Genomic DNA, 22,831 nt, shown 5'->3' on the forward strand with positions numbered 1-22,831 from the left:
TACCCTTCCGTAAGCGATCTTTCATGATCGCGCTTGGTTGCTGCTTTGGCTTTTTAGTGCCCAAAGTGAAGTCGATGTTTTACATCATCGCGCAAGACTAACGCTTCTTCCCACTAACAGGCAGGGCTACCGTAGAGCGTTTTGTAGCGCTTTGGAATGTTGCCTTCAAAACCGGCAAAACGTTTGAAAATATCACACAGCCTCGAATCTCGATCGAACTGTGTGTGTGTGTGTGAGCGCGCGCGCGGGAGCAGAATAATTATTAGGCACGCAGCACCCGATCGATCGTGCCCAATCGGTGAACGATCGAAACGATCTATGTCGGGTGTCTATTTATTATTTGCCCAATCTGTGCGTGGGACAGTAGGGGTTAATTATCGTCAAACACTCCTTCCCCGGAACGTGAACAACCCGCAACAGTAAAATGGCCCAAAAGATCGTGCCGAAGGGAGTTTAAAAGATGAGTTTTATTATTTCAATACCTGACTCACCGTGTTCGATCGTTGCTGCTGCTGTCTCATCCTTCACCGAGCCGGTGAGGAACAGTTCAATATCACCAATTTGAGAACTGACAATTGATTATTGTATCAACGCCGTTCCCCCACGGCACGAGCAGTTAACGCTTCCCACTACATTCTTCCTCCCTCAAGCCCGCAAGAATGGTTGTTGAGTTGTCTGTTTACCTAACTTGAGAAGCTTGCCCTTTTTTCTGCTTCTTCTTCTTCTTTGTGCCCTGCTTCTACTCCCTCCTCCCTCTTCGGAATACGGTGCGCGGCCAACGTTTGCTTAACCCGGGTCCGGTACCGATATCTTTTGCCACGGCCGGGGTACGGTGTAATCGCTTGATCGCGCCCGAGCAGAGCTCGAAAGCTCACACGGTACTCAAGGAGTTGTGCAACAATGAAACAAGCCTTGACAGGAGATAGAGCAGCGGGGCAGCACACACAGAGAGAGGGTTGCCGCCTGAAGTGGCCAACATCAACCACCATCGCCATCCCTCGCGCATTCGTTTCAGCTCTACATTTCGCCGCACTTAAGCTCCAAAGCCGGTATCAATTTTGTTTCCAACCCCGCACCGCGTCGCGTCGAGTTTTAAAACCCGCCGGTCCCGACCCAGCTCGAGAAAAAAAACAGCACCTCATTGTTATTGTAATAAATTGAAAAATAGAATTAACCGCCGCAAGAAAGCGTACGCGGCAAAGCACGAGGAAGGAGTGAGGGCTCGCACAGTGACCACGGTGATGAAGCAGATGCCGCGCGGCCTGTTTCGCGTCCAAAACGGACCGAGGAAGGAGTGCTCGTCCAGGGGCAAAACTTGTGGATTAAAAATAATAATAACAATAATGGGGTGATGTTAGGTACAAGAAGGAGCGAGCGGGCAGCAGCAAAACTAAAAGAAGCCGAGCAACACGGCCGCCCCATCAAACATGATCATCACGATCATCAGCAGTAATAACAAGAAGCACTTGTGATCTTACCTGCAACCCCTGCATGCCCCAGAGGGAATGTGTTGGCAAATGTGTTGATTGAGCCCCGGGGTGGGGTGGACAGAAAACAAGACACCGAGAAGAAAAAAAAAAAACAAGCGTGAAAATGAAGGGATGAATTCATCCCCGCGGCCCCTTTAGATATAAGAAGTGTGAGGGGGGTGCTTTTCTTATGCACACTGCTACACATATAAACACGCTCGAATTAAGAGAGAGAAAAAAAGAAGCTGCTGCTGCTGCTGCTGCATGGGCACAAAATGATGACAGGCGGAAGGAGCTTCATCATCGTCCTTAGCGCGCCCGACAATTGGCCTCGACCGTTGAACACGGGGAGGGGTGAGAACACGGCCACGCTGCACCGAAGAAGGTCATAAAGCCATCGCCAGCGGCCCGACGCTGCTTAAGTGGTCAAGTTGCGTGAAAAGCTTGCGGCGCTCTGCGAAGGGTGGTTCGGGCCCGGTTGTGCCTGGCCAGAGCTGCTACTCGAGCGGATTGTGTGTGCCGCCGGTGCGATGAGAAATGTGTAAACAAACGCAGCCGGGTGAAAGAACAAGCTTGTGTGTGTGTGTTGCTGCTGTTAGGATGGCGGACGAGTGAAGGGACGAAGGGAACAGAGTGGACTCGGGCACAATTCATCGCCGAGCGGGCGGCCACATAAACACGTGTTAACTAACTTGTTTGCATTCTAACATGTTTCATTATCATTATTATACGGCTGGGACGGGATTGGGATCAGTCGACGTCATTTGGCCGCTGCGCACAACTACACACGAACGCCACTTCATTAGAGGGCGTGAAGTGAAACGAAACGCAAGTGAGCAAGTGAGTCAGAGATCTAATTGCACAGCAGAAGGCCCTCTCACCCACTGCAGCTCACTATCGAATGATTAGGCGATATTTTTCACCATTTTTTGTGTGTTTTGTTTTGTTCGGAGCGCCTCCATCATCGCTACGCTCCACGCGGCGATGGCGGCTTCCGATTAGAGTTGGCGGCAGGTCCCGGTTACGGATCGGCGCTTTGCGGGATGATTGCCGCTTTTGGAAGCAGGTTTTTATAAGTTAGATTTGCATTTGTGCAAGGTTTGTGCAGCTATCAAGATACAATTGAAGCTCGTTTGAGTGACGTACTGTAGCTTAATTATAATGTATCATCATGGGCTGTGCAAGAAAGCAGTTTGTAGTTAGATATTTTAAAAAATGCACCATTGTCTTAAAGAATAATTCGGAGTCATGATGAGGATTATACGAAACGTTTTTGATGAGAGATCTGATTCCCGAACGGAGATTTGCAATTGAAAGACATTGCTGTTTCATGTTGAGGAACTTGTTTGAAAATATGCATGGGTTTAACAAAAAGGAAGTCGTCACAGCGTCTCTGAGTGATCTGCAGGAATGAATAAGTAAGGCAAGATCTGCACTACAATGCACTAAGATGAGTATGGGCTGCTTGGATGACTTTCTGCTGAAGTTACCGGTGCATATGTAACCCTTCATTTTGTGTTATGAAGTCTACTCTACCCTGTATAAATCTTATAGGGTAAATGTACCAATAGTGGTGCAATTTATAGTGGTACAGATGTGTTTTAATGGATTTAAAGTGTCATGAAGGACAATTTCTAAATATTTTAACACATAGCAATTGGAATATGTTTTATCTTTGCAATCACAACCAATTCTACCATGAAACACATCAATTTTACAAAAAAATACATATTTTTGTGACTGTTTCTTTGTACCTATAATGGTGGTATGGTTCCTACAGTCGTCGTATTGTGTTCCTATAGTGGTGGTAAACGTAGATACCTCCAAAACAGTGTATAATATCAATGAACTTTAGTTTGGAAGCTGTTTTCGTATGAATAGCACGGATTACTGCCATAATATTGATTTCTTGTGTAAATTGATCGTAAAAAAAATAAAATCCGACTGATGAAACTATTGACTAAAGTACTGTATAACACCTGTCGTCAACCCATACCCGGAAGAGTGTGCTTGATATCAAGTCAATTTTTCATTCAGCCAAGTAAGCGAATTTTGGCCTTTTTTTGGTAAATTACCTACAGAAAACTCATTTCTGTGGCTTATTTTAGTGAAAACAGTACGACATTTCAAAAATATCCTCAAAAAATATATAAAATGACTTGTTTTTATTGATTTTATAACTTTAACCACTATAGGAACATGTCTGTTTTGTGTACCTATAATGGCACTGTGGTAAAAAGACTTAAAAATTCATAAATAAGGTCAAAAGGCAAATAATTTTAGGAAACCAATAACATTTTATAACATTTATGTTGAAAAACTAGTAATTGCGGGGTTATGTGGTCATTTAGAACGTTAACAGAAACATGAATTTCGTTATGAAATCCTAAGGATTTTGGAAAACTTCTGACACATTTCACAAAATAATGGATTTTTAGGGTCACTAAGTAACGGAATGGTCCCCTTTATCTTTAAAACCCTTTGTAAAATACTAAAGAACATTTGACACTAGCATCAATAACTTAATTAATTTTAATTTGCCGTATGGACCGCATTTTAGTGCAATACCACCACTATTGGTACTACCAGCACTATACGTTCGTTTACCCTAAGAGATCTTGAAAGCGAATTATGCCAGATATTATCTCACATTAAAATATTAAAAGCAATACAACTTAGAAACTTTGCATGTGGCCAGCCTCAAAATCTGAGACATTGCGACTTCCGAGAACAGGAACTATTTGTAAAATCGAAGAAATATCTAAACGTCCCAAACATATGTAAAACTATAACGAAATCCACAATTTCGTCAACTGAATCAGCCTTTTATAGTTACTGGTTTGATGCAACGAAGATGCAGTGTAGCGCAAATGTCGATATATTAAACCAACATGACAAAATTGAACGAGACCTTGACGGCAGTTCTTAAAGCAACGTCGAACAGTTGTAAGTGATCTTTAATAAATTGTAATACCAATAAACATTGTAAGATATCTTTACAAACTTTTTTAATGCTATCTTTTTTAAGTTCTTGAAAGAATGCTATAAATCTGTGTATTATATTCTTTCGCAAAATTTGTTCGAACAAATAAATAACTAAAACTAGGCATTTGAATACATTCAAAGCCAAAACAAATACAAATAAAAGCAATAATACCATCTCCTGCTCAAAATGCAGTATAAAATCAACCAAGCGAAAATTTGGCTTTGAATGAAGCCAAAGACACATAAAATGTATAAAGATTCCTCGTTGTAATGTATGAGTTAGCGTGAGTTTAATCCCCACAATCTCCCCAACATCCAAACGGCAAACCTAATAAACTTCTTTAACAACATTAAACCCAAAAGAGCAATAACTTTAACAGTCAGTCAGTCCACTATCCAAAATTAGATGCCCATTTTCCATCAACCAGCAGCCATTATTTAACTGCACACAGCTACTAACTCGAGCCACAAACTTAAACCAATCCCGCGCACATCGAACGGGGGCTCCCCCCCCCCCCTCCCCCCTTGGGATGATAAATTCAATTTATTTATCCACTGTCAGCTTTAATTTGGCCTTCCCACAATTTGCACAAACGGGGCTGGCTCATTGCCGATAAATAGGTTTGCCAAAAACAAACAACAAGCACGGAGAGAAAACCCCTGGGCACAAGCTACTTTAAACTTATTCTGTTATCCAATTCCCGCATCTCTCCTGTCCGGGGCCACTCCTCGTCCTTCCCGGGATTGTAACTGTTGGATCCCTGTGGAGCCAACAAAACTCCATTTCGCCTGTTTAGCGCATCCTAAATTTTATCTACTCCATTAACCAATAAGCTTCAACGTAAACAATCGGAACGAGCGTGTGCTTTGCTCTGTATGTGTGTGTGTGTTTGAGGGTTTGGTGGATGATAGATTCCCCTCCTCGCTGGTGTGCTATTTTATCGGATCATATTTTACGAGTCATCGACCACGCGTCTGACGCGTTGGTGTCGCCAGTCAGCCAGCAAGCCAGCCAGCCAGCCAGCCAACCGTCCCAGCCTGATTATAATACTGCGCAAGACGGCAAATAATGGTCGTTTAATTCAATTTTTGCACCCACTTTTCGGCTACAATGTTGTATCGCGGGGAGCGCGAGCCACGCTGTTTTACAGTGTGGTTTAAAATTGATCGATTTTTGTTTAGCTTTAACCAACAGAATAATTTCACTTTCTATTTTATGTAAAAAATTATTTCAAAATACAAAAAAACAGTTATTCTCATTCTACCCTAAACAGACATGATAAAACGTTTAATTAAAGCCCAGCTTTTGTGTAGCAGCTCCAAACTCCAAAGCAAAGTAAGCATCGACCGAAAGCGAACAAGCATGCGCCTGCTGGCCCGGGGGTTACACACTCTCGCCTAAGCGTCCGCACACCCACTCGGCAAACTTGCGTTTTCCCTCCCTGTTTGTCGGTCGCGTGCACATAGGACTCGATGTTGTGGCAAACCTCCCCCGGTCGCACCGAAGCCCCCCCCCCCCCTCCCGTTAGCAACTCAACGCGACCACTCCCGCGGTTGTCAATTTTGTTGGGTTCATAATTTGATAATGTTTATAATAGAATAATTTATACATTGTTTGCAGACTGTCATCGTGCCCGGTGGTGCGCTCTTGCGCCTTTTGCCATTTTGCCGAGGGGTTGCATGATGCACACACACACACACACACACCGACACACAGACACACACCGGGACCTTAAATCTGCTGCTAAATGAATTATAAAACGTTTCACCGTGATTTAGTGATACGAGCGGCCGTTGTTTCCCCCTTTCTGGGAGTGGATTGGGGGTCCCTTTTCGCATCGGTGTCATTTTTTGTTGCCTGCCTCTTTTGTCCGCCACTGTACGCAACACAGTGGTGGTGGGTTTGTAGTGATTCGTACATTTGTGGCTCGGCGGAAAACGAGCAGTCAGTTTGTTGTCTTTTTTTTAGTTGTTCTTCTGTTGCAAGTGTACGATTTTTTATTGCATTCGATGGAGAGTTTTGCTACATTTCATTCCCATTGCCAACGCGCCATTTGGGCACACGCGCGCGCTGCGGCACGTTCTTTGCTGCGGCAAATTTAATTATCGTTTGCCATGAACTGTAAACCTGAAGCCTGATCTATAGAGGAGCGGGGGTGACCGACTGTGCGATTTACAACGGCACATAATATGCCATTATTTTTGATTTGGTGACGAGGTTTTGGCGAACCATTGGGCGCACAACTAAAAAATCGAACTAAGGGAAGCATCTAATGTAATTTGAGGCGATATTTGTGTGTATTTCCGTTACTACTACAGCTACTTTCCTAAGAGTGATATAATCAAATTCAGAAAAGGAAACATAAACTTACTTGTATCCTGTCCTCTGGGAGATCCGTTTTGAGGGAAAGCATTTCCCGGGCGTACACATCCGGATAGTGCGCTTCCTTGAAGGCCTTCTCGAGCTCGTCCAGTTGGTAGCTGGTAAATATCGTTCGACTGAGGAACAAAAACCCAGAGATGAATGCAAAGGAGCGATCGGGCAAAGCCTACTACTGTGTCTTACCTGTGTCTTCGTTTCTTCTTCTTCTTCTTGCCATAACTATTTAGCCCGTCGATGGTAAAGTCTTTGCTGGAGTCTACACCACCACCTAGAGAGAGAGAGAGCGAGAGAAGAGAAAGGATTAATAAAACATTAAGCCAACATTCAAAATGGCACTCATCCAATTAATTGTCCGAGCGGTCTCGGAGAGTCGGATTAGTAAACTTTGCCCCAACACACACACATTCCAGTTTGAACCGTTTGAAGCCATTTTGTGCCGACAAAGGGAACCCGCTTTAATTCACACTTTATATATCAATCACTTACAACCGATCAAACACCAGCCGATAAGCGGGAAAAATGCTTCTCTCGTCCGGTTTGTGTGTGTGTGTGTGTGCAAATGGGTGGCACTCTAATTACGGCGAGCAGTCTACCTAGAGGGCTCACCAGAGATCTCCAGCGACGACCACGACGACGGGCACACCCTGCCACCGCCAAAGGCTCGAGTGCCTTCTTGAGAGCCGTTTGCCCTCTCTCTCTCGCTCGACTAGCTAATTTCATGTACCGAAAACCATCCTCACTTCCACTACTACTACTACCACGATGGTCTCGGTCAGTTTTGGGTTGTGTGTTTGGTCAGTTTAAGTCTCTCGCGCGCAGCAACCCCTTCACGACGGCGCTCTGTACAGCGCAAAGTGGGAAGCATCGGGGCCCGATAGTGATCTGCGGACGACGTCTTTGATTTTCCTTCCCCTCATTATATCTCAAGCAGCTGCTCCAGAGTCGATGATGGGTCGGTCGGCCGGCCTTTGGCGGCTTTCGAGCTGCCGCCGCCGCTGCGCGAAACCACGTGGTGAGAAAATCGCTCCACACGTATGTGTGTGTGTGTTAGCCGTTGTGGCTTTGAACCGATGCCGAAAGTGGCGCGGCCGAACGATACTCGACCAAGTGGCACTTCGGTGCTCCCCAATAGGAAAATTCCAAACGATTTTTGTTTTGCTTTCGGTTTGGTTCGGTTTTCGTACCTAATTGGAGGCATCTTCAGGAAACCAAACACGTACACGTACGGGGAACTGCCGGTAGGTTCCCTGGGCCTGGGTGGGCTTCGAGTGGGGCGCTGGAGCTTTAATAGGGCAGCGTTAAACTCCGAAAATCCCGACACGGGGAAAAGCATAAACAAACTTTTGCCGCCGTTTTTTCAACATTTTGTTTCCCGTATGTTGGGTGAGTGTGTGAGAAGACCCCAAAATAGGCCGCCCAAAAATAAAACAGGGATTCGAGTGAAACGAATCAAAACGCTCTCGTTGGCATGTGGTCGGGGAGGAAAGGTTGCAAAAAAAGGGTTTTGCTCGAGGATTTCTGGTGGTAAATCATAGTTAATATTGGATGAAGCGATGAAATTGTTTCGATCACAACAGGATCATCAAGGTCTTCCTTTTTTATGTTTTTTTGGAACAATTTACAAGCATGCCCCCTCTCCCTGGACCTTACGTTCTATACGAACGAATCATTAATATTGGAAACGAGAATTCCCCGAACTCGGAGTCACTTCATTTCACATCCACTTTACTGTCGGGGATGGGGATCTGTCACCCCGGACCACTCTATCGCGTACGGGTGGTCAACACTTCCACACCGATGGGACGCTCACTCACTGTCTGTCTGTATCCCTATCCTGTGTCGCTAGCTGTCGCCTGTTTACACACGCTCAGCAACCCATCACCCAACCATCATCATCACCCCAGCTCGTCGTCAGCACTGCCCTACACCTTTTCCCGGGGCTGCCCGCACGCGACGCACGGCGCCCTCTCTCTATCTCTCTCCAGGGTGCTATAATTGCTCCCTAATTGATTATTTTGCTCTTCATCATCGTATTGTAACAAAATAAAATATCATGTTACCGAAACGGTGGCCCCTGCTTTCGGGTTCGCCTGTACCCCGGCTTTTCCCGTTTGCTCGCGCATCGGACGCGCGCGCGGGCCCTACTCGGTGTTTGCGCGCGTACGTAAAGCGCAACACACACAAACATTCTCTTTCTCGGTCGTAGCTGTCACCTTTGGGACGACACTGATGATGATGGTGATGATGATAGTGAATGTTGCTGTCGGTGGTGGATGGTGTGATTATTTGTATTGTTGTTTTAATCAATCCGGTAAATGATTTTTCCTCTCTCTCTCGCTCTCTCTACCCTCATGCCTCGTTGGTGATGTCACACTTGCGGGGTGTATATTGTGTGTGTGTGTTTTTTTTTCTTCCTCGGGTGACTGTTATTGCTGTGACCATTAAACACCTTGTTTAACGTTTGCTGCGCTTTGGTTAATGGATTAGCTGTTGAGTGCAAATACCCTTGATGGGGGTGGAACATTGTGGAAATGCGGGGAAAGCGGTAAACAAATTTCGAACTCAAAGTGAAGTGCACGGTAAGAGTGAACATTCCCCATAGGATAGTATTACAATCATTACAACGGGAATTTAATACGCAATTGAACAAACAAAAGGGTTAATATTGTTTGGTGATTTAATTAGAGCATGAAGTATTGATTTAAATGTACTAGCACCTGTATTGTAGGGACACTTTTTTCAGGCAAATGTGTGGCAAATGCTTCTTGTGGTGGACAAAGATGCAAACAATGGTTTGCTTCCAATTAAAATGTTTATTGGTCCTGTAGCGATGTCGCTGCCAGCAGTGCCGTCCAATAAAATTAATCAATATTTGCGTTAAATAGTTGTTAAAACATGCCTTTACACTAAGGGATTACTTCTGGCTTCCCCAAATCAGCCTGCAATTTTGGAGCAGAGAAATAACCGTAAATTTGGAGACATTTGAATGTGAATGTGGAATATTCCACAATAAATTGGTATAATTACTCAATACATGCAAGCCCTTCGTTCATATCCCCATTCTAAAATAGAAGAATTTCTCTTCAAAATAATAAAAAAACAGATCAAAATAATTGGAGGAGGGACTCTTCTTCTATTTGGCGTTACGTCCTACGCGGACTTGCCGGCCTATACAGGCTTTCGAGACTTAATTCATTACCACGTACCCGGATAGTCAATCCTTGCTACGGGGGGACAGTCCATTCTGAGCTTGAACCTATGACGGTCATGTTATTGAGTCGTTCGAGTGGACGATTGTACCGCGGGACCGCCCCAATTTATAAAACATAAAGGAAACTATATGCACAAATTAAGGTAACACGTTAGCAAATAGGCAATTGATCCTGTTGCAGATCAAAATAACAGTTTGAATCTGTATTTCTCTTAGAATATAAGATTATCGAAAGAGAGAGAGAGTTCGAATTGGAAAAACAAATAGCAAATATATTAAAAAAATATATATGGATAAAGTGTTTTATTGCTGATTGTACATCTGAACATCTATTTTTAAATATAGAAGATAGCTTCGTACCAACTTCTCGTCCACTTTCGTCCCTTCTACTATCTTTTTCCACTTAATTTCCCTACCTAAGCTACAAAATCAACTGTTCAACTCGTTCCCTGCCAGCTGGTCAAGTGAGTGTTGCTCAGCAGTGTCTGTGGGTGTGTATGTAACAACACCACCCAATGCAAACACACCGCAGACACCCTTGAATTGTAGCAAATTCGCGCCGGTTGATCCTGTGCACAGAAACCCCTTTCGCGCAACGAAAATTGACTATTTTCCGCATTATCCCTATTACGTGTGCGTACGTGTCTAGCTGTGTCGGAACCCAAAGGACCTGTTTTGCTTGCGACTTTAGCGACTATGTGTGTGTGTGTCCCTGTGGTATGTCTGCAGTGAAGCGAAACGTAAAGGGAGTGAGAGATGAAAGTGAATGATATTTCACTATTTAGACACACGTATGCGTTCCTGGGCGGGAGGATGTGTATTCCGCATTCCAAAGCCGACACTAAATCGCCCTGGTTCCTGGTACCACATCCCAATGTGTGCATCCCATGCAAAACGAGCAAACGCACATCCGTACGTGTGAAGGAAATTTATTTAATTTGTCTTTGACTCCCTCTGTCGCCACTCTCCCACCACGAGAGACATGTAAAATGGCTAAGAATTTTACCAATTTCGTTTTATTAGTTCGTTTTAAGGTAAATTAATTAATTTTCCTGTATGTGTGCGTACACTCACACACACACACACACATGGTGTGGTACCACCAGGACAGAGTTTCGGTCCTTCGGTCGGTGTGTGAATGTCTGCGCACATAAATTGGTACGATTGTTTCGCTACGCAACATGTCCCCGCGGCAGTTAATGGTGGGGGAGCCCGTGCTTTGCTTCTTTACATGCGTATGAGAGCATGAGTGTGTATGTGGAGAGGAAAACGTTATTTACGGTTCGATTAGTTACGAGTCTTAATAACGCGCATCCATCGGGTTGGAAGTTGACGACGGCGTGAAAAGGGAAGAAAAATTGACCGTAAAATAGTGACTTCCCGGCGCAAACAACATTCCACACGGAAACGGCAATAAACAGTCGACGTAGTTTCATGCATGCTGTTCTTGTGTGAGACTGTTTTAATTGTTTTCTGTTTTGCACAAATGTACTACATAAAAACCCACCGAAATAATTTATTTAATAAACCAACTCATCCAATTTGCCTTTGGGCGAAAGAACATCCATAATACTCGCTTCCCGTAACGAGCTATTTACCTTCAATACCGCAACCAGCAGCGCTGTATTTATTGTCCATTTCCATGCTCTCTCGCCCACTCTGCTGGTTGGTTGCACACCATTCAACACAATCCTTACATCTTCTCTTCGCTACAACACATGTTTGGACAATACTTATACACCACAAAAAAAGGAAACACATTATCCCTACATACCAAAGGGCCACGTGGGAAGAATAGAAGACGATGACGACAGTAAAAAAAACGGCAGGATCTTAGCTGCGATTTGCACACCGCCAGCCAGCCAGCAAGCCAGCCAGAACGGATCCTCGGTGGAATGTTGGAGGATGATGGATCCGTTTACCTTTTGCTATGAAGTGCGCTTGACAAGGAGTCTCCAAATAAATGCAAAATACCCCCTGGCATTGTCCGGACAATGCGAACATGCGGCAGAAGAGAGCTGTTTACCCAGGCGCACATTACCCCCCCCCCCCCCCCCCCCTACGAACATCACCATCCAGTGCCACATCCGGTTCAGCGCGCGTGAGTTACGGCGAACAGGTGAGAAAGAATGGCGGCGTGTTTCCTCCGCGGAATGGCCGGTGTATGCCCAATTTTGGACAAATATTTCTTCGAAACCCTTCGTCCTTTTGGGATAACAAAGAGGGGGGCCACAAAAAGAAGAAAAAAAAAACCAGGGAACGAAGAATAGGGTTGCGTGCTGTAGTGTTGTTGTTCCATTTTGTGCTTGAGGTTTTTGCACGATTGTTGCACGCGTGGAATGTGGAACACACTGAAGGTGGTCGGGTAATCCTGCTTAAGAGCATCGATCCGAAATTGGGTGTCACTTTGGTCTGCTGTACCGTTGCAAGGAGCGGCTAGTGGTAGTCTTTTGCTGGTACGATTACACTTGTAAACCCTACTACTGTTGAGGGGAGAGAGAGTTGAACATGATAGGCGATTGGGATGACACCCCAGTGCGTGGCCGAGTACGTGGTCGCAAATGGCAATACTTGTTCAAGAGAGAGAGAGAGGGTGTGTGTGTGCTTGGTAGTCTTTTTTCACAGTCTTTTTTTGCTTCTTAGAGTTGGGTCCGATTTGACGAACCGATTGTGGTGAATGGGAGTTGGTGAAAGGGGGTTTGAGACGTGTAAAAAAAGGGAAACACATCTTATCCTTCCCACAATGGGTATAATGCGATAGGTCTATTAGTGTAATTGTTAGGTTCTATTCAGTGGATTGTGGCGATCTGGGAGTTATCCTTTTCCAATTGCCCGATTATTATCAAAAGTTAGGACATGATAAGGTTTTTTTTAATATCATCTTCAAATAGCATTAACATCTTTTGTGTATTATACAGAGGAATTTCTGATTCTAAGTAGTTGTTATGTATGAAGTTTGATATTTGGTAGCGGAAATTATATTGGAACTCCATACAAAACCACGCGTCAAATTTGTTTCAGATTTTGAGCCGGAAGGAAGGTAAACAATTGCAGGTATTTTGTCTAGAGAAGCTTCCAATTGTTTAAATCGAGGCTTTACAAATTAATAAAATCAATGAAATGTATACAAAACAGAGCAAACAACCTTAAAACAAGTTGAAGATATATGAACAAAACTGTCAAAAATCAATGTAAAGCGAAATTACTGTCAGTCTCGGCAAGGAAAATACAAATCGGTTGATGGTTGCTGACGAACGCTCAATTTTATACTACATATGACCAATTTTTAAAGTATTGAAATTTGCCGCAATACTTAAAAAATGCACAAATCTTAACCACTGATTCCTTTAGCTTAATTTCTTCGCCCTAAACCATCGTCTTATTTCATTTCAATCCTACAACAACAACCCCCAAATATCTTCACAGATGAAAGTCGCTTTCCGAAGCAGTGCGTCTGGTGGAAGGTTTCACGCCTCCACACGCGCTCAGCAAACAAAAATGCTTTTTCACGCGTTTTCTCTCCTCGGGATGCCAGCCCAGGCCCGAACCGGTACCGTTTGGTAAACACAATACGCACATCAACGCCCCCCAAAAACCCTGCCGTGAGGGTTGGTAGATAATTTAATTTAGCTGTCACCGCTTTAAACAACTGAACCGTCTCCAAACCGAATCACAACACACAAACACACACACAACGAATACAGTCGTGCGTATTCAAAAGCATGGAATCCCATTTTAAGTCGAACGCCCCTGTGGAGCAAGTAGGCTTTGAGGTGAGTTGGGAGCATTCGCTCGGTACAGAGCTCGTCATAAAATCCCAGCAGGCAGGTTGGGATTTATTCCCCTGGTGTGAGTGGTGGAAAAAAGGGGTTTTTCTTGAGGCAAAAAACCGGGCAGCCATGTTTGGCAGCCCAAGGCAGTGGTTCCGAACGAGTGGCAAAACGAGCTAACGAAGAAGAAAGCTCTGTGGCACAAGGTGTTTTTCCATTTTCTATTTTCTAGCACGCGAAAATTTGCTCTCTTGAAACCAAACCAATTATCGCATTGTTGGTGGTACGTGCACCTTGCCAGTGGATTTCGTTTCATGCTCCGGGGGGAGATTTCCGAGATGGAGAGGGCGCACACCCAAAAGCAAACCAGTGTACGCCACCTTCCCTTCCCCGCCCTCTGCCACACGTCTACTTCATTGTGCGCGAAATGAGATTAAAATATCAGAACGTACTTTACGATACGCTTTATGTACCGAAATCTTCCGCACACAGCCCAACGAACGACGCTGCCCGAAGCAAGCGCCGCACATTAAATAAACAGAAGAGATGAACGCACCGAGTGAGGTGGTGAAGAGAAAGGAGGGCTGCAAAAGCAAAAAAGGGGCGAGCAGAAAAGTCACAAAGTGACTGACTGAAACGGTACTGCTACGGTACATAATGCAGCCCACCAAACATAGGACAGAAAGCACAAAAATCCCCAAAAGTCCTTCGTGGAAACTAACTTCTGCAGCTTCTGGAGGGTCTGCGGAGGATGCAAACGGGGAAGTGGATGAGAGAAAAAAATACATAAATGGCTGTTAACACACACCACCTTATGCTGTGTGGGTGTATGCGTGTGTGTGTGTGTGTGTGGGGAGAGAGAGTGTATACGACGATTCTTGCGCATGATCAGGACTGCCCTGTGCCGGAGCCGCAAAAGCAACGAACAGCCCCGGGTGTTGGTGATTGGTGCTCCTCAATTCTGTCCCCCCCACCACCCCAGGAGACCGAACCGAATGGATCCCGACTGGTTGCAAAATTAGTCAACTTCGGCAACAGATTTAGGAAAGTCATCTGTACTGTACTCCACTGCCACAGTGAAGTCGTCGTCTCAGCGATCGCCCCTACCAACAACAACAAAAAACTCTCTCCATTACTGCATGGCGAACGGAACGACACTCCCGGGCGAAGAACACGAATGAAAATGCAAATTGAAATCGAGCGATGCTTGTGCTGCTGCTGCTGATGATGATGATGATGATGGAAGGCAGGAGTATTCTTTTTTGCTTCTACCGGTGGGGAAAATTTTCGATCTAGTACACTGTGAACGGCAAACTTACCCGGTAAGCACGCACCGCCACCACCGCCAAAGGTTGACTTTAAGTGTGTGAAATCTGCGAAAAAGAGGGAGAGAAAAAAAGGGAAAGTGAGAGTGATGAGAAAGCGAAAAAAGTGCCGTCACAGTGGTCCCCCGCACGAATCTCATTATTATTGAATTTAGTAATTTGCCATTAGACCGGAGAATGCTGGAATCGGGCGCGCATGTGAGAAGAGATGACAAGGGGGATATTATCGGCAATAGGAAGATTACCCGTTTCGGATGGAAAATTCTCGAGCCGTAGCAAAAGGAATTCGTCCCCTTGGTCCCCTTGGGGTAGACTGTTTAAGTGCAGACGAGTTTCATTAATTGATTGGATCGGAATGTTTGTGGAATCGAAGCGAGGTGAGTGTTTGGGCGTTTTGCTCGCCTGCTTTGAGATGACGCTTTTCGAAGGATGCTTTCTTGCAGAACAAAAACATTGGAGGAATAATTTAAGGTGAGCTGCAGAATAGTACGGGATTTACTGTATTGTGGGTACCGAGCGAAACTGGCGATACGGTGATATACAAATCCCTCAAACTGCGTTCTGGAAATCAGACAAACAAGAGTTGGGTTTTGAAACTCAAGAAAGCAAACCATTGTTTCGGGGCTGCTGGAAATGCCATCGATACCGGGTTTGGTGGAACTTCAAAATCAATAAACACACAAGCTTGCAGAATTGTTCCTTCACATTTCCCAACCGAGTGTGCCTCCTACGGCGACAATTCTCACACACACTTTCACAATCAACCTATTGTGTTGTTGGATTGCGAAGATCTCGTAACTAAATACTAATCAATAGCCCCGAAATCGTCCCGGAAAGGGAAATTCATCAAGAACACAGATCTCTCTCACTCTAAGCGCTCGCGCCACATTCCGTTTGTGGTGAAGAAATTCTCGAAAAGAAAGCTGCGTTTGTATTGTGAGGATAATTTATCGCACCGTTGGAACAGCAGGAACATGCGTTGAAAAGCGAAAGCGAAAAAGGTAACCAGGCATCAAATATCAATTTCCCCGTGCCCTTCTGTGTGGTTGAGCAGCGGATATCATCTTCCAATCAAGCAATTAGGCAGAACCATTGAAATCGTATCGAATTACGGGCAGAATTTTTGGCACACACAGAGAGAGAAAGAGAGAGGATTTGCTTCGCAGCGATTGTCTGCCACTGCAGTACAGGATCGATCGATGGCAAACGATGGTAGTAGGAAATTCTATCGCACTGCCTCAACGCCAAGGTTCTAGGGACAGTTTTTTTTCGTTACGCCTTTTCTCCTCGCATGATGATGCGGGATTTTGACGCTTTTTAACTCTTTGCCGAGTTCAAGAAGTTTGGCATTGTTCGGCTGCACATCGCATGCTGTACAGGCTCGTGTTCTCGCAGGGGGAAAAGGAAGAAGGTATCAAAATACTGCTGCATTTCAATTAAAAACTATCCTTTCTAGCCAACCCCCTTGGCTGGCACACTGTCAAAGCAAACACACCCATACGCAAGCCTGTGGGAGAATTTGGGAACAGGAAGAGTGCAGGAAATAAGCAATTTCTTGTTGAGAGGCGAGCTGGCCCTCCCCGTAAAGCTGCAAGAAATGCAACGCAGTGTAAAGCAGCAGCAGCAGCAGACAGCAGAAAAGCTTACATTTAACACAGCTCGGTGAAAGGGGTGAGTAGAGTGAGCACTACAAATTGGGTTGCATAATTAAACATTGCAAGCATTTTAAATAAATGCATTGCCACACAAAGTTAGGACACGTTTCGGTCCAAAGCCCAAGAGTAGCTTCACTCTAATTAGATATGTTAGCAGGCCTTTTCACCTACTTCCTAATTGAATTTGATCCAGTCCAATTCGCTCGGATGATTCGAGTCAGTTTACGAGGTCACGTAAATCACTACCGCGCCACGTCCTTCGTGCTGTCCCAACACCCCAAAACGGTCAAGTGAGGTTCGTAGAAAAGCGGCACAACGAAACCCGCACGTCGCTTTTGCCCGAGGACGATTCATGTGAATAAAACTTGCCTTTCCCACCGTCCAGTAATGTGGCGTATCGGATTGCGCAGGTCAGCCGATGGGCCTGCCACTACCACTACTACTACTACCAGCTGCCCAGGAACCTGGTGGCCTTCCCGAATATCACACGCTCCTCCCTTCGTGCTGGTTATTTATCGGGTTCCACTTTTCGGTTGCCCATTCTCTCCAGGACGCCAGCTACCGGGCACTTGCCTTTTGGAATCGATTCGGCTTGGCAACTTTGGGAACCAGAAAGCCAGAAACTGTATAAATTACTTGCCAATTCAATTCCGGAAACGAAACGGCGGTTATCTTGCCTACTTTACCTCCCTCCCCCTTACTGCAAGGGGCCGTTTCAGTCCCGAACTGTAGTGGATGATCGTCGTCAGGTTTCGTGAGCAGGTTGGAATCGTTGAAGCAAAATCACCGGAACGTAGATATCGCACAACTGTAGTTGGAGCGAGTTTTTCGAATTGAAAAGTGCCAAATTTGCAGTTGTTAGCTACAGATGAATTCCTTAAGGTGTAAAGTAACCTAGAAGTTACTCTAAATGTATCATAATCACATTCACTGAACTTTAAGAGATTATTTTCACAATAAACCATTCTAGCTCCACAGGCTCTCCAGTCTTCTGTAACTCGAACGGCGCTCTTCCCAACACTTTTCAACGTGCTGGTTGCGAAGTGTGCACACCGTTGGCCACGAACCGCCCACGGGCACGGATCGGAAAATCCAATTACGCGTTTGTCGATTTCCATTTCCTTGGCTCCATCATCATCTGCATCGCTCCGTCCGTCCGTTGTTTGGGGGCCGCCGCCGGTTGGGCGTGTGCGCCCAACTGTTGTTTCGTGCCTTTCCCATTGCAACTCAACGTGCGACGATTGACGAAATGGACGCACGAGCACGACAAATTGGTATGGCCACGTGCCGCGGCAGTGCCGTTGCTTTACCGCACCGCACCGACGCACTCCGACGTATGACATTAGTCTGTGTTGCTCCGGAGAGAAGAATTTGATCGATTTTATCGCATTGTCAGCGACCGAACCTGGCCAATGTCAGCCGATGTCGATGGAGGATGGGATGAAGTTTTTCCCGTAATTGAGGTACGTTCCCCGAGGGCCTCGTGAGAGCGAAAACAGTCCACACCAAGATTGACTTCTTGTGCGTCCACAAGTATACACACCACAGCATACCGCTCCAACTTTGAGCGATTCCAACTGGTCCAACTGGGTGTCTTTTTTCCAAGGAATCTATGAAGATGTTTTGGAAGTTTGGTTCACATTTCGAAGAAAATCCACTCCAACCTGAGACCTGGGCAAGGCTGAAGTATAAGACATCCCGATCAAGAACAGAACAAGGAAGGAAGAAGGAAGAACGCCACCTCACAAAACGACAGCGGCTGGAACCAATCGGGGCCCGTGGGCAAACCGATACCGGCGGAGAGTTTCGTCACACCCTTGTCGACACCCTTCTCCCTTGAAGAACCCCCTCTTCTTCGGCTAGTTTTCGGAGAGTGGAATCGAGTAGGTAATTCGATGCCCTTCAACAAGGCGCCAGCTTTGTTTCGGAACTTGCTTTCAAGCCGTCCACACACACGCACACACGCACACTGTTGTCTGTTTTGTGTGTGTGAGGATGAGTGCGAGTGTGATGATTGTCTCTTCGAGACCACCGTTCCACCGGGATCCGGATCTCACGGTATTCGTTTAAACGCCACTCTCAAAACGAAACGGTCTGTCAACACAGTGCAACAGCCTCGGGGGTCAGAGAAGTCAGAAAGAAACTCTACTCTCGCCGACAACCTATCGCCTATCAACTACTTCACCGATCACTGAAGTGATCCACTCGGGCTTGTCGTGTGGGGAAGAGCACAACATGCTACACGGGTTTGTCCGGACCAAGACGTTTCGTTGGGTGTTCTAGGTTCGTGTTCTCGGAAGGGAAGGGGTAATGAAACGATCAAACCAGGATTAGAAGAGTATGGTCTCAATCACAATCGAGTTAATAGTTTTCGAACTGCACTCGAACAAACGGTGTAATGGGGAATGCCTGATCGGCGCTGTACGTGTATGAGAAGGAAGGAGTTTAATAATGTGAAATGGTGAGGTCTTTCGCTATGGTACGGTATGAACGCTTTGCAGAACTTATCCACATACTCCTCATAGGTTCAACCTTTGTATGGACTGTGTCCTCAATGCGAAGGAATAGACTACGATTGTTTAATCAAAGAGGGTGAATAATAAGGAGTTGTAGAGCATCTTACAAAGTCTTGTGGCTGCACTATGCGAAAGTATCTCAATATTCCTCATCGAGATCGAGAGACGTTCAACAGGATATTAGCGCACTAGCCTCAGAAGCCCCAGAGTAGTCGCAAATTAAAACTACAACAACTGGCTCACTCGATGCCTGAGTTATCTTTACATCTTCTAGAGTTCCAGAATTAAGCTTACATCTTCATATTCCTTAGTAAAAAACGCTTCAAAGAAGAATGTCGTCCAATTTCTTCACACTACAGAACAGCAGAAAACTACCTCACAAAAAAAAAAACGAGAAACATTTCCAATGTATCCCCACGCTAGCAGAAATATGCGCATGTCTGAGGACTTTCTTTTGATGATTCCGCTGCCAAAGCAAACATACAGAGGGAGAGAAAGAGAACGCTTCTGGGCGTACTGCTGCCCCGGTTCAGCACGGGGCATAATCAAATCTATTCGATCCCATTCAGGGCAATTCTCGTAATCCTCAAGTGTGCCGGTAGATTTTCTTGATGGTGAAATTGCCAATTCATGTTTTATTCACCTTTTCTCTTCCTCGTGGGCTGATTATGCGCCAGCCGTCGTCGTCGCCGTCGTCGTGGATGGACGCGGTCGGAACACTGGATGGGAAGAATGGTACAGCGAACGAAAAACGTAAACGATACTTGAGTTCCTCATTAAAATTAGCATATAAGCCAGTAGAGGTGATGGAGTTTTGGGGCATAGTCTGGCTGGGAGAAGTTAGTATAGCTACTACTACTACATACACATTCTCGTTTGCTGCTGTACTCGATGTCTTTGTGCTCATCGCGATCGAACAAAATCAATCGATCCTCTCCGGGGGTTTTCTTCTGCGATTGATTGTGTCCCGAGATAAGGGAAAAGTTGTTCCCAGTTTTTTGTTTGTTTGCATTGCCCTGCTCCATCCCATATTACAATATCCTTTCGCCGCAAGGACCGGATAACGACGGATAGCTGCAGCTTGTTTGCTTGCCTTCGTTTACTTAATGTCACTTGAGCTTAGTGCAGGCGCCGGTTCTCCCGCAGCGTACTTTGATTGTTTGCCCTTTGCGCACTGTAGAAGACGTCGTTAGTTTTTCGGTACGTTTCGTACGCCAAAGTTTAAACGATTTTTGCTCTACTGCGACCCAATACGCTTACACTCGTGTCTGCACAGTGCGCAGTGCCGTGCAGCGGGGTTAACCTGGGTGCTGTAGCGTCCTTTGTGCATGCGAAGTGCAATTCCTTTGATGATGTTTTTTTACTCTTCTATTCCCATTCGTGCCGTAACGGAGGTGTGCAAAACAAACACGCAGCAGAACTTCTTGCGCCAAGCAGCTCGACATCCAACCATCCGACACACAATCGACAGCATCGAGAGCATCGCACGGCTTCAGGTGTGTGTGTGTGTGTGTTTGTGCTTTTTTTGCGCTCCATTTGGACCCACTAAGGTAAGGTGTTAAACGAGAATTGTGCACAAAGCAACAAAAGGGATCCGCGGGACAGAAGGAATGTAGCAAAAATAGTGCAAAAAAGTGAAGAGAGAGTGCTACGAAAAATAATGGAAACTCTGCAAACTCGGGTTTTGTGCGCAAATCGTTTGCAAAGAAAGGCAGGAATTGCTTTGGTGGCAAAGTACAATCAAATACACAATTCTCCTTACAATTGCAGTCGGTGAAGGTTTGAGTGCTTCCTTTATACTACTTTAGTGGATCAATTGAAGCAATCTTTCCATTTTGATTGCTTATTGATAGTGTTGGAGTTGTTTCCTCGTGGTTCTAGATGGAAAGTTAGCAATTATTATGTATTTCTAGTGACTAATGCATGCTTCTTTATGCTTTCAATTTATGTCTAATTTAATCTAATTGTATCAGTCTTAAGCACGTCCATCACTACACAGTCGACACAGCACAAATGAGCAAACAAAACGCTCTAATACAATTTTCGAAGAGCCCACCACCAAAGCACCAATCCCTGCGGCCATAAATTGTCTCCCGGTTGGCACCAAAAACCCTCCCCCTTCCCCCAAACCTGGTCACGAGCATCTCACAATTTTCGTTCGGTTTGCTTTTCCAAGGAACAGGCACGAACAGGCCACGATGCCAGTGCGTTCGCAGTGCGCAAGACGGCATCACACGGGCCACCGTCGCAGCCATTGCTCTGGACTCTCGCGTGGCAAATCATCTTGTTGTAGCATGAATGCTGCTTCCCGGTAGCAGCAGATGAACATAAAGTCGACCACCAACCGACAGTCGCGTAATGGCGGCCGTTTATGTTGCCTTTTTTGTGCTGTGCGCTCCCCCTCCGCGTTCATCTTGAGCGCGTGTGAGCGTGTGTTGGTGCGCTTCATTTATGTACGTATGATGCGGGGGGGGGGGGGGAGCAGGGCGGGCGCATAAGGACGTACGATTGTGGCGTGTTTTCGCTCGATGCTTTGCAGCGCGTTCGGTGCAGCGGAATGGACACCAGCAGTACACGACAATCATCTTTGTCGGTTTTGCTCCCTTTCTTCCAACCAGTAAAACAACAACGGCGTGATAATGCGGAATGCGGAAAAAGGAGAAGGGGGAGAAGGGAGCTGCTTTTGTACATATACACGTACGCAACGCACATACACTGACTGGCGCGCACAACCGCTTCGCAATAATGGCCAACGGCGGAATGGCTTCGTCACGAAAACAAAGTGCACTTCTACTTCTTTTGCAGCAACCCCTCAGCGTTGGCGCTGGTTGCTGCGATGGCAACCAAATGCGACTTGACTGGTGTGACGGAGCGGAGCAGCAGCCGGAGGAACGAAACAGCAATGGAAGCACGAACGCGCTCTATATACCAACGCTGCTGCACATGTATATGTACAGACGCGCGCAAAACCCCTTTTGCGCGAAATGAATAGAATAATAGCGTTGAGGTGAGTTGTGTGAGCAGCCACCATACGCGTTATGTTGATCGAACGGCAAGGACTCGCTGTGGTGAATTTAATTGCGACCAGACCAAAGTAAACACACACACACACACACACGCACACATCCACCATTTACTCGCGTGCTCTCGGGGCTGTGTAGTTGTGAATGGGCCGGGTGCTTATTACACACATTTACGCTGCTACGTAGTGGTGTGTCGGGAGTAAAATGGAACGTCGGGAAAAGGCGCCCATCGACAGAGCACCACGGGAGTAGGTAAGAGGCAGAAACGGAAAAAGGACAGTCGCCCGAAATAAGCACCGAGGGAAACCGGGGAAAATGGGTAATATTTTCCACCACCTTACCGCCCTGACTTGCTCACGGATGGAGCGAAGTGAGCCGGGCGATGGCGGTGTGATCATGAAAATGGCCGATAGCATTACACACACCGGAAGCGGCATTCGGTTGTGCTCTTGGCAGTGCGTGCCGTGGAAATGTTATTCTCGGAGGGCTAATTT

The 22,831-nt window shown here is 45.8% G+C and overlaps 1 protein-coding gene and 1 long non-coding RNA gene across 4 annotated transcripts in view; one reads left to right on the forward strand and one right to left on the reverse strand.

Annotated features, from left to right (window-relative positions):
* The window catches only part of LOC1270784 (homeobox protein unc-4), a 61,980-nt gene that overhangs the window by 17,590 nt on the left and 21,559 nt on the right, over positions 1-22,831 (reverse strand). For all 3 annotated transcript variants that reach the window (XM_061657331.1, XM_061657333.1, XM_061657332.1), the window contains exons 2-4: positions 15,138-15,191; positions 7,021-7,105; positions 6,827-6,953 (exon numbers count right to left, since the gene is read on the reverse strand). In XM_061657331.1, coding sequence (XP_061513315.1) covers positions 6,827-6,953; positions 7,021-7,105; positions 15,138-15,191 — 266 coding nt within the window. The remainder of the gene's footprint in view (positions 1-6,826; positions 6,954-7,020; positions 7,106-15,137; positions 15,192-22,831) is intronic.
* On the forward strand, positions 15,201-15,836 carry LOC133393262 (uncharacterized). Its single transcript, XR_009766058.1, has 2 exons — positions 15,201-15,520; positions 15,587-15,836. It is a non-coding gene; the product is annotated as an uncharacterized LOC133393262 (long non-coding RNA).

Source organism: Anopheles gambiae, chromosome 3 (genome assembly GCF_943734735.2).
Source record: "Anopheles gambiae chromosome 3, idAnoGambNW_F1_1, whole genome shotgun sequence".
Classification (NCBI taxonomy): Eukaryota; Metazoa; Arthropoda; class Insecta; order Diptera; family Culicidae; genus Anopheles; species Anopheles gambiae.